The sequence below is a fragment of the Pseudorca crassidens genome, chromosome 9, assembly GCF_039906515.1.
Source record: "Pseudorca crassidens isolate mPseCra1 chromosome 9, mPseCra1.hap1, whole genome shotgun sequence".
Lineage (NCBI taxonomy): Eukaryota > Metazoa > Chordata > Mammalia > Artiodactyla > Delphinidae > Pseudorca > Pseudorca crassidens.
The window spans coordinates 4,171,934-4,185,696 of record NC_090304.1 but is presented as its reverse complement, the minus strand read 5'-3'; the positions used below and the strand labels follow the sequence as shown (position 1 = coordinate 4,185,696).

General features: G+C 60.9%; 1 protein-coding gene across 1 annotated transcript; it reads left to right on the top strand.

Annotated features, from left to right (window-relative positions):
- Window positions 1-550: 550 nt before the first annotated feature.
- Window positions 551-13,330, top strand: CCND1 (cyclin D1). The gene is made up of 5 exons (XM_067747997.1): window positions 551-925; window positions 2,482-2,697; window positions 3,224-3,383; window positions 7,287-7,435; window positions 10,011-13,330. The coding sequence occupies exons 1-5, from the start codon at window positions 728-730 to the stop codon at window positions 10,173-10,175; spliced, it is 888 nt and encodes a 295-aa protein (XP_067604098.1). The 5' UTR covers window positions 551-727; the 3' UTR covers window positions 10,176-13,330.
- The last annotated feature ends 433 nt before the right edge of the window (window positions 13,331-13,763 follow it).

The following is a 13,763-nucleotide window of genomic DNA, read 5'->3' as shown; positions in this document are numbered from 1 at the left end:
GAGTCCCTGAATGTTAAATGGTTCCTGAAATTTACACGTGTTAATGAAAATGAAAGAAGATGTAGACGCTAAGATTCCTAGGCTGCCTCTCCGCCCGTGGGTGCCCTCGTGGCGTTCTCGGAAATGCGCCCATTCTCCCGGCTCAGATATAGGGTGTCACCGAACTCCAGAGTCCCCCCTCCATGCGGTCTCCCCAGGCTGCGTGTGGCCTGCCCGCCCTTCTGGCTGTCCCCCTCTGCAGAGCCACCTTCACCCAACCCCCCAAATCCTGAGGGACCCACTCGGGGACGACAGGCCCCCCTGCACCCCTCTTCCCCGGCGGGGAGAAAGGCAGCCTCGGGACGATTTGCATTTCTATGAAAACCCGGCTTCGGGGGCAACTCCGCGCGGTGCCGGCGCGGCGCCTCCGGGATGGCTTTTGGGCTCTGCCCCTCGCCGCTCCCCGGCGCTCGGCGCCCGCGCCCCCTCCCCCTGCGCCCGCCCCCCCCCTTCCCGCTCCCATTCTCTGCCCGGCTTTGATCTCTGCTTAACAACAGTAACGTCACACGGACTACAGGGGAGTTTTGTTGGAAGTTGCAAAGTCCTAGAGCCTCCAGAGGGCTGTCGGCGCAGTAGCAGCTAGCAGCAGCGTCCGCGCGCTCCGGCGAGGGGCAGCAGGAGCTAGAGCCGAGCGCGGACCCAGCCCCGGACCCACCGCCGCCCCAGGCCGCCTAGCAGAGCCCCTGCCATGGCACACCAGCTCCTGTGCTGCGAGATGGAGACCATCCGCCGGGCGTACCCCGATGCCAACCTCCTCAACGACCGGGTGCTGCGGGCCATGCTCAAGGCGGAGGAGACCTGCGCGCCCTCGGTGTCCTACTTCAAGTGTGTGCAGAAGGAGATCCTGCCGTCCATGCGGAAGATCGTAGCCACCTGGATGCTGGAGGTGCGGGGCTCCGGGCGGCTCTCTTAGCACTTTCCTGCGACTTGTTGCGCAAACCCACTTTTCTTTGCCACTCATCGCCCTCCCTTCCCTCCCACCCCAACTTTTGAAGTTTGCCAGAGTGTTGATAGGAATCGTAGTTCCGAAATATATAGATATTCTGGGTATTTTTTGAACAAGGACGGGGTGGGGGTGGGGTCATCGGATATTCCCTTGGGGGGCAGCGGTCGAGGAGGGGTACCTTGGGGGAAAGCCACGACCGGGGCACCCCAGTATGCTTCAGGGTTGGGGCCCGCAGGCTGGGCGCCCTTTGCGGCCCCCGCCTGGACCGCCACTGCTCAGTCCCCGCCTGCGCCAGAGCCCCGCTGCGCCTCTTCTCCCGGCCGCGCGGCCGCTGAGCCGCCAGCTCCAGGGGGAGGGGGCATAGATTTGATTTTTAAATTAATATCCATGGACACGTATGCAAGGGACGCTCGTGCCAGTATTATGCGCCATCTTTGTTCTTTTATTGCAAAGCAAAAGTGTTTATTAATAATTGGGGGCAGGGTGGGGGTGGGGAGCGGCCGGCGAGGCGCTTGGGGCCGCCGCGAGGGGCCGTGCGGCCACCGGGAGCCGGCGGGAGGGGTGAGGGGCCAGAGCTCGGGCAGCTGTGAGGGGACCCCGCTCGGGAGAGGGGGCCCCTTTGTTCAAGCAGTGAGTCCCGGGGCGCCCCGCACGGCCAGCTTGGGCCGGAGAGCACGCCGGGCTGCAAGGTCGCGTGGCCCCCGAGACGCTGGGGATTGACCCTCATCTGCAGGGGTCTCAGCTTGGGGGACCAGTCCGGAGCGAGCCGGGGTCCAGGGGCACGTTTTCAGGCCTTCAGTGGGCTCCTGAGTGCACCGCAAGTATTTTAAAATAATTTTTAAAAGTGCGGCGTGGTGCCCTTGCGAGAGGGAAACAGCGCCCGCGCCCAGGGGGAAGGGGGGCCCCCGAGTTTGAATTCCTGGGGCTCTCCCTTGAGCCTGCAACGAGCTCCCGACCCCCGGCCTGGGTAAAGGACCGCCTGAGGGTCATTTTCAGGGGGGTTTTATATACCCAGTTAATTTTTTAATATTTTTAAATATTTTTTGAAAAGATGACGTCTGGGGAAATGCGGCGCGGCGGCCTGGGACGCCACCTTTGTGTCTCGCAGGCGCTGCGAGCGCGGCGCCCATCCCCGCGGCCCGCCCCACGGCCCTGCACCCCATTTGGTGCCGACCCCAGGCCTGGAGGATCCCGAAGCACCCACGCGGGCCGGGGTCCGCCGCCCGCGCGCGGCACACGCCGGCCAGCCGTGCCAGCTCCCGCCCCCACTGTGCCAGCCTTGCCGGGACTTTCCCTTTCAGTTTCGGGTGGGTGGGTTTGGGGGACTCTCGGGGAAGGGGGCGCGGCGGCGGCAGCTCCTGCCGCCCCCTGTCCTGACCCTCCTCGCGCTCGGGGCCCCGCAGCCCTGGCGCGAGCCGGGTGGGGGGCGCGAGGTCTCCGCAGAGGGGGCCGGGCGCTCCCGGTCGCGGCGGTCACGGCCCCCGGTGCCCCGGCAGGTCTGCGAGGAGCAGAAGTGCGAGGAGGAGGTCTTCCCGCTGGCCATGAACTACCTGGACCGCTTCCTGTCGCTGGAGCCCGTGAAAAAGAGCCGCCTGCAGCTGCTGGGGGCCACCTGCATGTTCGTCGCCTCGAAGATGAAGGAGACCATCCCCCTGACGGCCGAGAAGCTGTGCATCTATACTGACAACTCCATCCGGCCCGACGAGCTGCTGGTAACCCTGGGACCCCCACCGCCCCGGATGCCCCGTTAGCCGTGGGACCCCGGGGGTGGGGGAGGTGCGGAGAGCCAGGGGCCCCCGCGGGCCGCTGAGAGACCCTCTGCCCCCAGGGAGGGCGGCCACACCGGTGGGGCCCCTCTCGAGGAGCTGACGGGTCCCCCGCCGCCCCACCTCACTCACACTTTCTCTCCCTCCGACTCCCACCGCCTCGGCGCCCCTAGCGCCGCGAAAAGTGGGCGGCGTGCGCCCTCTAGCGGCGGCGGCGGCGAGGGGCCCGCGCGAACGACCAGACCTCGCGTTCCAGGTGTCGCGGGCTTCTGGTCTCCACCCGCGGAGGGTGGGCTTAATCGAGAACGGGAGCCTTTGCGAGCGGCACCTTCTCTGTTTGGATGTGGGGTTGCGCGTTGTCCCCCCAACTTCCCGGACCCTCCAACACGCCCCATTCCTTCTCCTCGCCCCCTGTCGCATTGGGGTCCGCGCCTGCGCCTCTCTTTACGCACGTGTCCCTCCATTTCCGCAGCAAATGGAGCTGGTTTTGGTGAACAAACTCAAGTGGAACTTGGCTGCCACGACCCCGCACGACTTCATTGAACACTTCCTCTCCAAAATGCCGGTGGTCGAAGAGAGCAAACAGGTCATCCGCAAACACGCGCAGACCTTCGTTGCCCTCTGTGCCACAGGTAGGGTGCCGGCCGGGCCTCTGGGTGCCCCTGGAGGAGCTTCGTGCCCTCTGCCTCGGTTTCCCTGTCCAAGGACATGGTCCCCAGGCTCCTCCGCTCTCGGAAGCTTTCCTCTTTCCCTGTTCCGGGGAACAGAGGGCTGGGCTTCTTGTTGGGGCTCCAGGGAGGGGGTGTGGGCTCCTGGGCCCGGGTCGCTGAGGCTGGGCGGCAGCCTGCCTGTGTCCAGCTGATGTGGCTTCTGCTCCCCACGCCAGGCGGGGGTCACTACATGCTGAACGGGGTTGACTTTGGCAGTCTAGCCTGCCTCCTCCCCCCACCCCAGTCCTTCCCGTGTCCTCAAGGAGCCTGAGCTGCGGGGGCCCCCTCCTGGCCTCTCCCGGGCTGGGCCACCTGCCAGGGGCGCCTACAGGGGTGGGGAGCGCCGGCCGGCAGTGCCTGGACCACGTGCTCTGGGCGGCCAGCAGCGGCCCTCGTGCGGGGGCGGCCAACAGAGGCGCTTGGCCGCCTGAGGCCCCGCCAGGGGCGCCGCAGGGCGGCTCAGCTCACTGCCCTGGGAGTGGCTTCCTAGCGGCCTGGGCTTGGGCTGCTGTGGTTGGCGGCAGCAGCAGGCCCTCCGTCCTTCCCCCGGCACCGCTCTGGACCATCCCTGGGGGCCCCTCCCCGGCACAGCCCTCTCCCCAGCCCCCAGACGGCCAGTCACTCAGAACCCAGTGAGACACACGGTTCTGCCTCCTGCCCGTCCCAGCCCTGCCCCTGAGCCCCTGCGACCTCTTCCTCCTCTCCAATCCCATGAGCTGGCCCAGAACCTCCGGAGACCCTGATCGGAGGACCCTTGCCCCCATCCTGCCCAGCTCTGCCGTGGGCCACCTCTGCCGCTGGCCAGGCCTCAGCCGTCAAATCTGCTTGGGGCTCACTCGGTGCGACCTGAGGGCGACAGGGCACCAAGGGGGGGAGTTGGCATCCTTCACCCCCTCCCCGGAAGGGGTGGAGCCCCCCCAGCCTGCCACCTCGTGTCACCCTCCTGACGTCTGGGTGCTCTGGGGACCGGGAGTTCTGGGTCAGGAGAGCTGGGAAGATTCTGCTGGCCTCCCCACCCTCCTTTGCCCGCTCAAGGCGTGAACCCCTTTCTGAGTCCTTCCAAGCGAGCCGCGGGGTGGGGGCAGACCAGAGGCCCGGATGAATCTGAGGGGTCAGGGCGCCGCCTCGCCAGGCGTTTCTGCCCCGCAGCACCCGGCCTTGGGCGGGGAGGGGGAGGCTCTCACCCGCGTCCCCTCAGCCTCCAGGCCTGCCCAGCAAGCAGGCAGGAGGCATTCTCCGGCTGGGACGCCTCTGAGAAGAGAAGCCTCCAGGGACTTCCCGGCAGCCTTTTATGGAGCTGAAAGTGGTTCAGAGAAACGGCAAAGTCTCCGGCAGATAATGCAGAGAACACTTCCTGCGTGCCCTCCCCCCAGGGTGGCTGGGGCAGCCTGGACCTCCCCCTCTCCCAGGACCCCAGGAGGCGGGGTGTGTAGCCCGCGTGGGGTGCTGGCAGCGCAGAAGCCGGGCGCAGAGGCCGTGAATGAGCTTGGTGTTGGCTGTCCAGCTACTGAGACTGTCCAGCACCCCCGGCCTGGGCACACCTCGGGTGAAGGCGGAGGGATGGTCAGGGGTGACCCAGCTTTTCACATGCGTTAGCTTCGGTGGGCCCCGGTGGGGGACAGGCAGGCCAGGGGAGGGAGGGGAGCGGCACCCCACCACGACCGGGTCCTGGTCCGTTGGAACCTAACTGGCACACAGCAGTGTCCTTAGTCACAAGGGGGCCTCTCGAGATGAGATCGACTTATTACAGCCTAAAAACAAACAGATTTTGTGAAGTGGAGGCTTGAGTGAAAGTCCCGGGAGATGATTTGCTCTCCGTGTAGCAAGGGTCCCTTTTAAAGGTGCAGGGGGCCGGCGGGGGAAGGGTGGCCTCTGCTCTCCCTGGTCCGTGCGCCCTGCAGACCTGGGTTCCCGGGTGTGCATGGGGGCGGGAGGGGGCACGTCACCCATGCACAGCGTTGGGTTTTGCCCTGTTTTTAACCTGTGTACGGATGTGCGCACGCAGGAGAGCGTTTCTGCGGCCGGTGAGGTACCTCTGAGGTTGGCACGTAACTGAGCTGAATGAATGGGCCTGAGCAGGGTCAGTGGAGCGGTGCAGCTCCGATGCCCACCCCGGCCATGGCCTGCTGGGCTCTTTGCAGCCGGGCAGTGAATAGGAACAGCTGTTGGAGCTTCCGAGTTGAAACCTGCGGGCTTCTCAATCTAAGCCCATACACCCGCCAAGGCACGCGCACATGTGCGTGCGCACACACACACACACACACACACACACACACACACACCCTGCGTTTAGTTATTCCTTCCCTGTCGGACCGGGTCTCGAGCTGCGGCCAGTCAGAACCTGCGCTCTGGCCACAGCGATTTCTGTGCAGTCCTGGTTAGCCTCAATGAAAACCTCTCATCCCGGGCTCCTGGCTCCCAGCCCGCGTGGAACTGGTCCCGTTTAAAGGGGAGAGAGGGCGCGCCTTGTGAGGGACTTGCTTTTTCAAGTGGTCGGAGCGCCCAGCAGCAGCTTTGTCGCCCCGTCAGTGTGGCCGCCTGGCTGCCTTTCTTCTTCCCACCCCTCCGCTGGCTCCCGCTCCGCTGAATGAGAGGCCCTGGCTGTTTATTCTCAGGCCAGTGGGAGGGGCAGGGGGGGCCCCCCGCCCCCGGGGGCCGCACACTCCCTTTGTGCCCAGTGCCCTCCCACTCAGCTCACCGTCCAGTTCCTGGGCACAGGATGAGGGGGTAGGGGCTGACCTTCTAGGGCCTGGCTCCACACTGAGAGGCCCCCTGGTTCAGATGCTGAAATCGGTGGCCTCCCCTGCCAGGAGTTTCTCGTTGGGAGCGACAGAAAGGCGGCCCACAGGCGCTGGGTCACCTCTTAGGTGTCCTCATGTCCGTGACGAGTGTGCTGCCAGGAGGGAAACCAGAAGTTCCCATGTCAGTGAGCTGCCAGGAGGTGACCCTGGAGCCCACCTGCCCCGAGGTGCAGGGTTTCCCAGCAGTTTGCGGAGAGCTGCCAGGAGGTGACCCTGGAGCCCACCTGCCCAGAGGTGCAGGGTTTCCCAGCAGTTTGCTGAGAGCTGCTGAGGACGGGCAGATGAAGTAACGCTGTAGCCCTGCCGTGTCCCTGGAGGCAGATGAAGTGGGGATAAGCATCTGAGGGCAGTGGGGGCTTCCCTGAGCCCATCTTCCCATGTGCAAGACGGCCACTCCCCCTGGGACCTGGCAGCGCAGGTACTTGGGGTTAGTGTTGTAGGGGACACGGGCTTTTGTGAATAAGTGATACATTCACAGGCTCACGTGCTAAGAGAAGGGAGTGAGCGATGACCCCTCTGCAGAGGCCACTGTGCCTCCTCGCCCCCCCCCCCCCCCCGCCGTTGTCTCTTCCAGCAGCTGTTCTCTTGCTTAGCACTTCTGCTGTTTGCAGTGGGGGGCGGGGAAGGGGATGGGGAGGTTTTTTGTTTTTTTACCATTATTTATTTGGTTGCACTGGGTCTTAGTTGCAGTACTTGGGCTCCTTAGTTGTGGCATGCAAACTCTTAGTTGCGGCATGCCTGTGGGATCTAGTTCCCTGACCAGGGATCCAACCCGGGCCGCCTGCACTGGGAGCGCGGAGGCTTAACCACTGCGCCACCGGGCAAGTCCCTCTGCTGTTGTTAAATGAGCATCACAAGCTCGGGGTCAGAGGGTCCGGCCCGGCTTCTGCCCCTGCTGGCGCCCACTCCCTGACCACCCCCTCAAGACCAGCCATCTGCGGGACAGGGCCTCAGGGGGGTCCAGGTCACGGGGGTCCTGCTGCGTCCCCACTCACAACCCCTTTGCCTCCCTCGCTCTCCGCAGATGTGAAGTTCATTTCCAACCCGCCCTCCATGGTGGCTGCCGGGAGCGTGGTGGCCGCGGTGCAAGGCCTCCACCTGGGAAGCGCCAACAGCTTCCTGTCCTGTCACCGCCTGACGCGGTTCCTCTCCAAAGTGATCAGGTGTGACCCGGTACGTGACCGCTGCGGCGCTGGCTGGGGGCCTGTCCGGCACCGGTACTAGAAGCATCCAGGGCCTGGGAGGCCCAAGCTGCAGTCGTCCGGTGGGAAGTGGCAGAGGCTGGGGCCACGTGGGGGACAGGCAGCCACCTGCGTCCAGAGGCACAGGACCTGGCCGCGGCCCTGGCACACGCTGCCTGGGGGCCACTGCACCCCGTCTCCTGGGGGGCTCCTGGGGGAGGAGAAACACCTCCCAGAACCTGCGATGGGCGGGAGGGTCCTCCCAGGCTTCTGGTGGCCCCAGGGGCGCCCAGGAGCCTTAACCCCTCCTGGGGTCGTGGCGGGGGGCCGTCAGGAAGAGGGGCCACACGGCAGGCCGGGTCAATGATCCGTGCCCTAATGGTGTGTGGGGTGAGGCCCCGTCGAGCTTTGTCTGGGCGACAGCGTGGACTCCCAACAAATGGCCGCTTTACAAGGGCCCCTGTGAGGTTTCCCGTCCACAATGGGCCTGGTACAGACAACTTGTTTTTATGACCCCCTTTGAGAGGCTGCTGCTTTGGAAGCCGGAGTCCATTGTATCTTTTTACTTAAAAATGCCACTGTCTTATTCCCCATTCTTTTCTTTTCTTTGCTCAAAGAATTAAAATAACAATTACAAGGGTTTGGGGCTTCACCAAATTAGACCAGCGAGGTTGGTGGCGGGGGTCACTGCCAGGCCCCGCTAGTGTCCCGAGTAGGAGCCAGTGACCACCTTGACCCCGATCCCCGGTCCGGCTCCGGCCGCTTCTGGCGGTCCACCCTCGAGCGCCCGGGAGGCTCGGGGAGGAAAGCTGGTGTGAGATGGATGCCAGCGGTGCTTGGCCACCAGCCTGCGTGACCCCCAGAGGAGGATGCCTTCTTGTTTGTAGGCGCGGGCAGCTCGGTGGCCCCCTGGGAGGGGGAGGCATCCTCGCCTGGCTGCCAGGGCCAGCGCCGTCCCCCAGCTAGAAATGCCACAAACAGCGCTGTCTACAGACAGTGGTAGGAAATCGCTGTGTGATCCCTTATCTGAATAGAGATTATTTTAATTAGATCTGAAGCAAAATGCCCTACGGCTGAGGAATGCTGGGAGGAATCAGTTGAGGCTGAAATTCGTCAGTCTGGTGACCGGGTGACAGATGTCGCTGAGCTCAGACGCAGCAAATTCTGGGCTGTGGAGCCCCGGGGCGTGGCCGAGTCTGCCCGTCCCTAGAGCTGGCCCCCGTGGCCACAGTCTGCTCTTCACGGGGTGAGGCTGCAGTGCCAAGCAGGCTGCTGGGAGGAGGAAGCGTGGGCCGTGGAGCTGGAGGATGCACCGGGACCTGCAGAGGGGAGGCCCCTCCTGTACGCCTCTGCTCTCCGCTCCACAGCGCGGCCCCCCAGGTTACAGGGCCCAGGGGGCCACCTCTGGGGGGCTGCCTTCAGTGGGTGGGTGGAGGCTCTCGGGCCTCAGTAGGCCGTGGTGGGTGTTTGGATCAGAGCCTGAGGAGGCCGTCAGGAGCCTTGGGCCTCAGTTTCCTCCTCTGTAAAATGGGGCCTTTGGCACCTGCCCTGCCTCCTCCTTTGCCGTGACGAATACTGAAAAGGTGGGTAGGAAAGCCCCCCGGCCCCATAAGCCCTGTCCCCTTGGGACATCTCCAGGGATTCATTCAGAAGCCCTCCTGGCCTGGCTTCACTTCTTTGGGGCGGGGTACACCGTTTCCAGCCCCATCTAGGAGGAAGTTAGCAGCGCCTTCTCCGTGCTGAACCTCGTTCTTGTGGGAAAGGCATGGGTCTGTTTCCCAGGCTGCCCTGGAGCCTTTCCCTGGCTCTAGAACAGAAGCCCCGTGTGGCATCCCAGGAGTTGGGGCAGCCTCTCTGTTCAGATCCGGGAGCCGCGACTGCCCGGCTGTGGGCGGCACCTTCGAGCTGCTGGGAGATGTGCCCGTGGTGGGACCAGGAGAGGCCCCCGGCCTCCGGGGTTCCTCCTCTCCATTGAACACGCGGGGTGGTCGCTGCCGGGAGCTGTGCGCGGCCAGAGCGTCTCCCAGGACGCAGGCCCGAACGGGAGAGGACAGGGGATAAAGGCCCCGGGGCCACCCAGCATTCATCCTCGGTCAAGCACGGCCTAACGCTTTTGACGGCCATTCATCACGGAATGCTGGGTTCACTGCGAGGGCTGACACGGCAGAGGTTAAGTCCGAAAAGTGGGCCTCAGAGGGCCTCCCCATCCTGGATCAGATGGCACTGAATTCGCGGAGGGCAGCAGTGGGGCTGGTGGGGACCTGGGCCCAGAGATGAGAGCCCCGGCGAGGAGTTCCAGCGAGCGGCCGGGCAGGCAGGGGATTCGGGGCAGGTGGGCAGGAGCGTCTGTGTCCACCAGAGCCCTTGGGTCCCGAGTGGGCTCACCGTGGCCTGGTTGACGTGGGCTTTTCAGGCCGGGAGGGCAGCTGGTGGGCAAACAGGGTCCCCACTGTCGATCCTGGGGTCTGGGCGGCGGCTTCCTGGGTTTGGGGGAGGCGGCGTTTTCGGTGAGCATTGGGAAGGGGCCCCTCGCCGCGGGCCGCCTCCTGAGGACCTGTCTTGTGCAGGACTGCCTCCGCGCCTGCCAGGAGCAGATCGAGGCCCTCCTGGAGTCCAGCCTGCGCCAGGCCCAGCAGCAGAACTTGGACCCCAAGGCCGCGGAGGAGGGGGAGGAGGAGGACGAGGCGGACCTGGCCTGCACGCCCACCGACGTGCGCGATGTGGACATTTGAGGGCGCCGCGGCGGGAGCGGGGCCGGCTGGGCTCGGCGGACGGAGCCGCTCAGGCCCGGTCGCCGTCGGAAGGCAGCCCGCCCCTCAGTGTCTTGGTGTTTTCCTTTGCTCTTTCTCCCTTCTGTCTCTGAGTTAAGCAAAAGAAAAGAAACGTCCCCGAAAACCTATCTTTAAGAAAAAAAAAAAAAAGGAGAGGAAAAAATAGAATTTGCATAACCCTGAGCTGGAGGGGGAGGAGGGTTGTGCGACAAAAATATAGGATTGTATACCCCGTAATCAACTAGTTTTTATATTCATGTGTTTGTGTCTCTGTGTTATAAGGATAGGCGTTAACACAAGAAGCGAGTCTGCAGGGGAGGATTAGATTTGATTCTTTATGTGTTTCAAACAAACAAAAAGCATAAAAACGTTTGAAAAAAAAATAGGAAGAAGTCCACAACCCGTTTTTAAAGTAGAAGAGGGTTTTAGATAGAACTCTACCCGTGTGCTTTTCCCAAGGGCAGAGCTTTAAGGCGGTTCTAGGCATCCTGTATCTCGCTTATGCATGTAGTCACTTTATAAGTCATTTGTTTATTTTATTTCGTAGGTAGGCGTGTAACCTTCACCTTGTCGATGGCTGATGTAACCTCTCGGCTAGGGTAGCGTAGAGTTCGGCATTTTCAAGGCCTGATCCTCTTTCTGCCTGTGGACCAACCACCTGAGGGGTTTGCGGGCGCCAGCCTGCGCCTCGGTGACGGAAGGCCACCTCCGACTCCTAGCGTCCGCTACTAGAAAGAGAGACCGCAATAGTGACCTAATATATTCTATTTTTATAATCTTCATATTTTTGTAGTTACCTGTTTATGAGGTGCTGGTTTTTCACCCAACAGATCTGCAGCCTGCTCACATCCAGGTGAAATCGTTTTTTGGTTTTTGTTTTTTGTTCCTTCTCAATATTCCAAAACCATTCCATTTCAAAGCACTTTCAGTCTCTAGGTGACATCTCTGTGTATGTTGTGTGTGGAGGGGGCGGGGAACGGTTTCTTAATGGAATGGTTTGGGAATATTCCAGTACTTGGGTGCAGACAGGACGGCGAGGCAGGTGCTTGTTGATATGGTGTTAGCGAAAGGGAGATGATGTTTTGGAGGGCTGGGTTCCGGTCAAGGAGAAGAAAACGTGCATTCATTCTCACACTGCCAGGATGATGTGTTCCTTTCCTTTTCTGTAGAGAAGTTGAAGTTTAGGAATCCTTCCGTGCCAACTGGTGTTTGAAAGTAGGGGCCTTAAAGGTTTACCTAGAGAACCAGCAGTTTCAGAGTTCTCTTTAGATGTTTTGCCACGGAAGGTTTTTAAACACTAAAATATATAATTTATAGTTAAGGCTAAAAAGAATATTTATTGCAGAGGATGTTCGTAAGGCCAGTATGATTTATAAAGTAATGCAGTCTCCCCTGATTTACACACACACACACACACACACACACACACACACACTTTTCTGCCTTAGATGTTGCAGGTGTAGGACAGTTTGTTCAAGTTAGGTCCTTTTATAAGAGAGGGGAAAAAATCCCGAGGAAAAAACACAAAGACGTGGATTTGGCTAATTTGGCCCGATTGGCTTTTCGCAGAGGGATCCAACTGGACAGGTGTCAGAGTGATAAGCACAATTAGGATGCTGGAAACAAGTTCAGTTCCGAGTTCAGTTCCAATACGATCTCATCCCCGAACCCTCCTTTCAAAAAAGAAATTTAGCGACCGCTAGATAATTTGCACATCTTGGCTATGTTCGTTTTTGTAATTATTCTGTAGGGAGTGTTGAAGGGAGCGAGGAGGTGAGGGAGGAAGTGTGTGGAGGGGAGGTGGGCGGGGACCACGCGAGGGACAGGCTGCGGCTCCATTTTTCTTTATTCGCTGCTACCGATGACTTCCCAGTACAGTTTGGAAACAAGATGCATATCGCTTCTCTTATCTTTCACATTGTTTTGCTGCTATTGGAGAATCAGTTTTTTTTTGTTTTACAATGTCATATACTGCCATGTTCTAGTTTGAATTTTCTCATAGAAAAAATGTATTACGGATGCCTTTTGTTTTTGGTAGCGTTGTTGTTGTTGTTGTTTTTCTTTTTTTTTTTTTTTATGTGATCAATTTTGACTTAATGTGATTACTGCTCTATTCCAAAAAGGTTCCTGTTTCACAATTACCTCAAGCTTCACTTAGCCATTTTGCAGACCAGGTGGTCAGGCTCTGTCTGCTGCTTTGGCAGACAGACACGCGGACGAGATCCCAAAAAGGACCTGGTGGGGGATCCCCACCCCGCCGGGCCGCGTTCACGAGGACCCCCCCGGGCGTCTCTGGAGACAGGCCATGTCCGTTTCCTTTGCCCTGCGCCTGTTATGCTGGACTCCCCATCTGACCTGGGATTTACCATCATCGTAGTTTTTACAGCCCGTATCGTTCTTTGCGTATAGCTATGAAAGTTGCATTATTATTATTATTATTATTATTGTAACAAGTATGTCTTCATGTGCCACTGTGGTGCTGTGCTGTAGGACTCGGTCATTTGGCATGAGTGGAATCGCTTCTGGCCTGTGTCACAGTTTGGGGTGCGTTGTATCTGTTATTAGTGTTCTGTTTGTCGTTCTGGTCATTATAGCAAATGCTCCTTTAAAGAGACTTCAGATCTCAATGAAGCCAGCCAACAGTGCCGTGTGCCCGAGAGCCGCCTGACACGCTGCCGAACCAAAAGGATTTGGATTTGCACCGTCCGCGGCGGCCCCAGCGGCCCCAGCAGCCCGTGCGCTTCAAGGCCATTGGCAGGTGCAAACCCGCCCCGCCCCACCCCACCCCTGCAGGAACACTGCTTCCGCTTACCTCAACCATTCTGGCTGCGGCGTCTCTGTCTGAACCAAACGGGGTCCGTGAGGGACGGTCTGTCCGTGGTGGGGGGTGAGATGTGTGTGCTCTAAGGCCAAAGGCCAGTGGCAGGTCCGGGAGCACAGGAGGTCTGTCCCGTGACCAGCAAGTCTGAGGGTCCGGGCGGGCAGGCACTTGGGGGTCTGTGTGTGTTTTTGGTTGCACACCACGGTGTTTCCCAGCACAGACATGTAACCGGCACGTTTCCAGCAGGAAACAAGACAAACGTGAAAAGTCTAGAAATAAAATTGGTAAAACCCCAGTGCAGTGTCCGCTTGTCTGTTTCCTGGGGCGGGCAGGGAGCCAGGGCCATGCGCCCCAAGTTCCTTGGATGGGGGTGGCAGGCGGGTAGGGGGCCCGCCTCGGCCCTGCGGACGCCGGGGCCAAGCCATCCTCTGTCATGGGGGGCTGCCCTGGGCACCGTGGGCTGTTGGGCTGCATCCCCGGCCTCCACCCGCTAGATGACAGGACCGACCCCGGTCGTGACCACAAAAATCCCTCCAGACGTGGCCAGCGGTCCCCTGGTGATGCAGAAGGAGGGTGTGATTCCCTCCCAGCCAGGAGGAAATCCGGACCAGAGGTCAGTAGTGGGAGAGGGCCGCGTGGACCCCCTCCAGAGTTTGAGGACGGCTCGCAGGCGGCCCCGACCACCTCAGACTACGGCTCTGGCCCGGGTCACGTGAGCCCCGTCGATC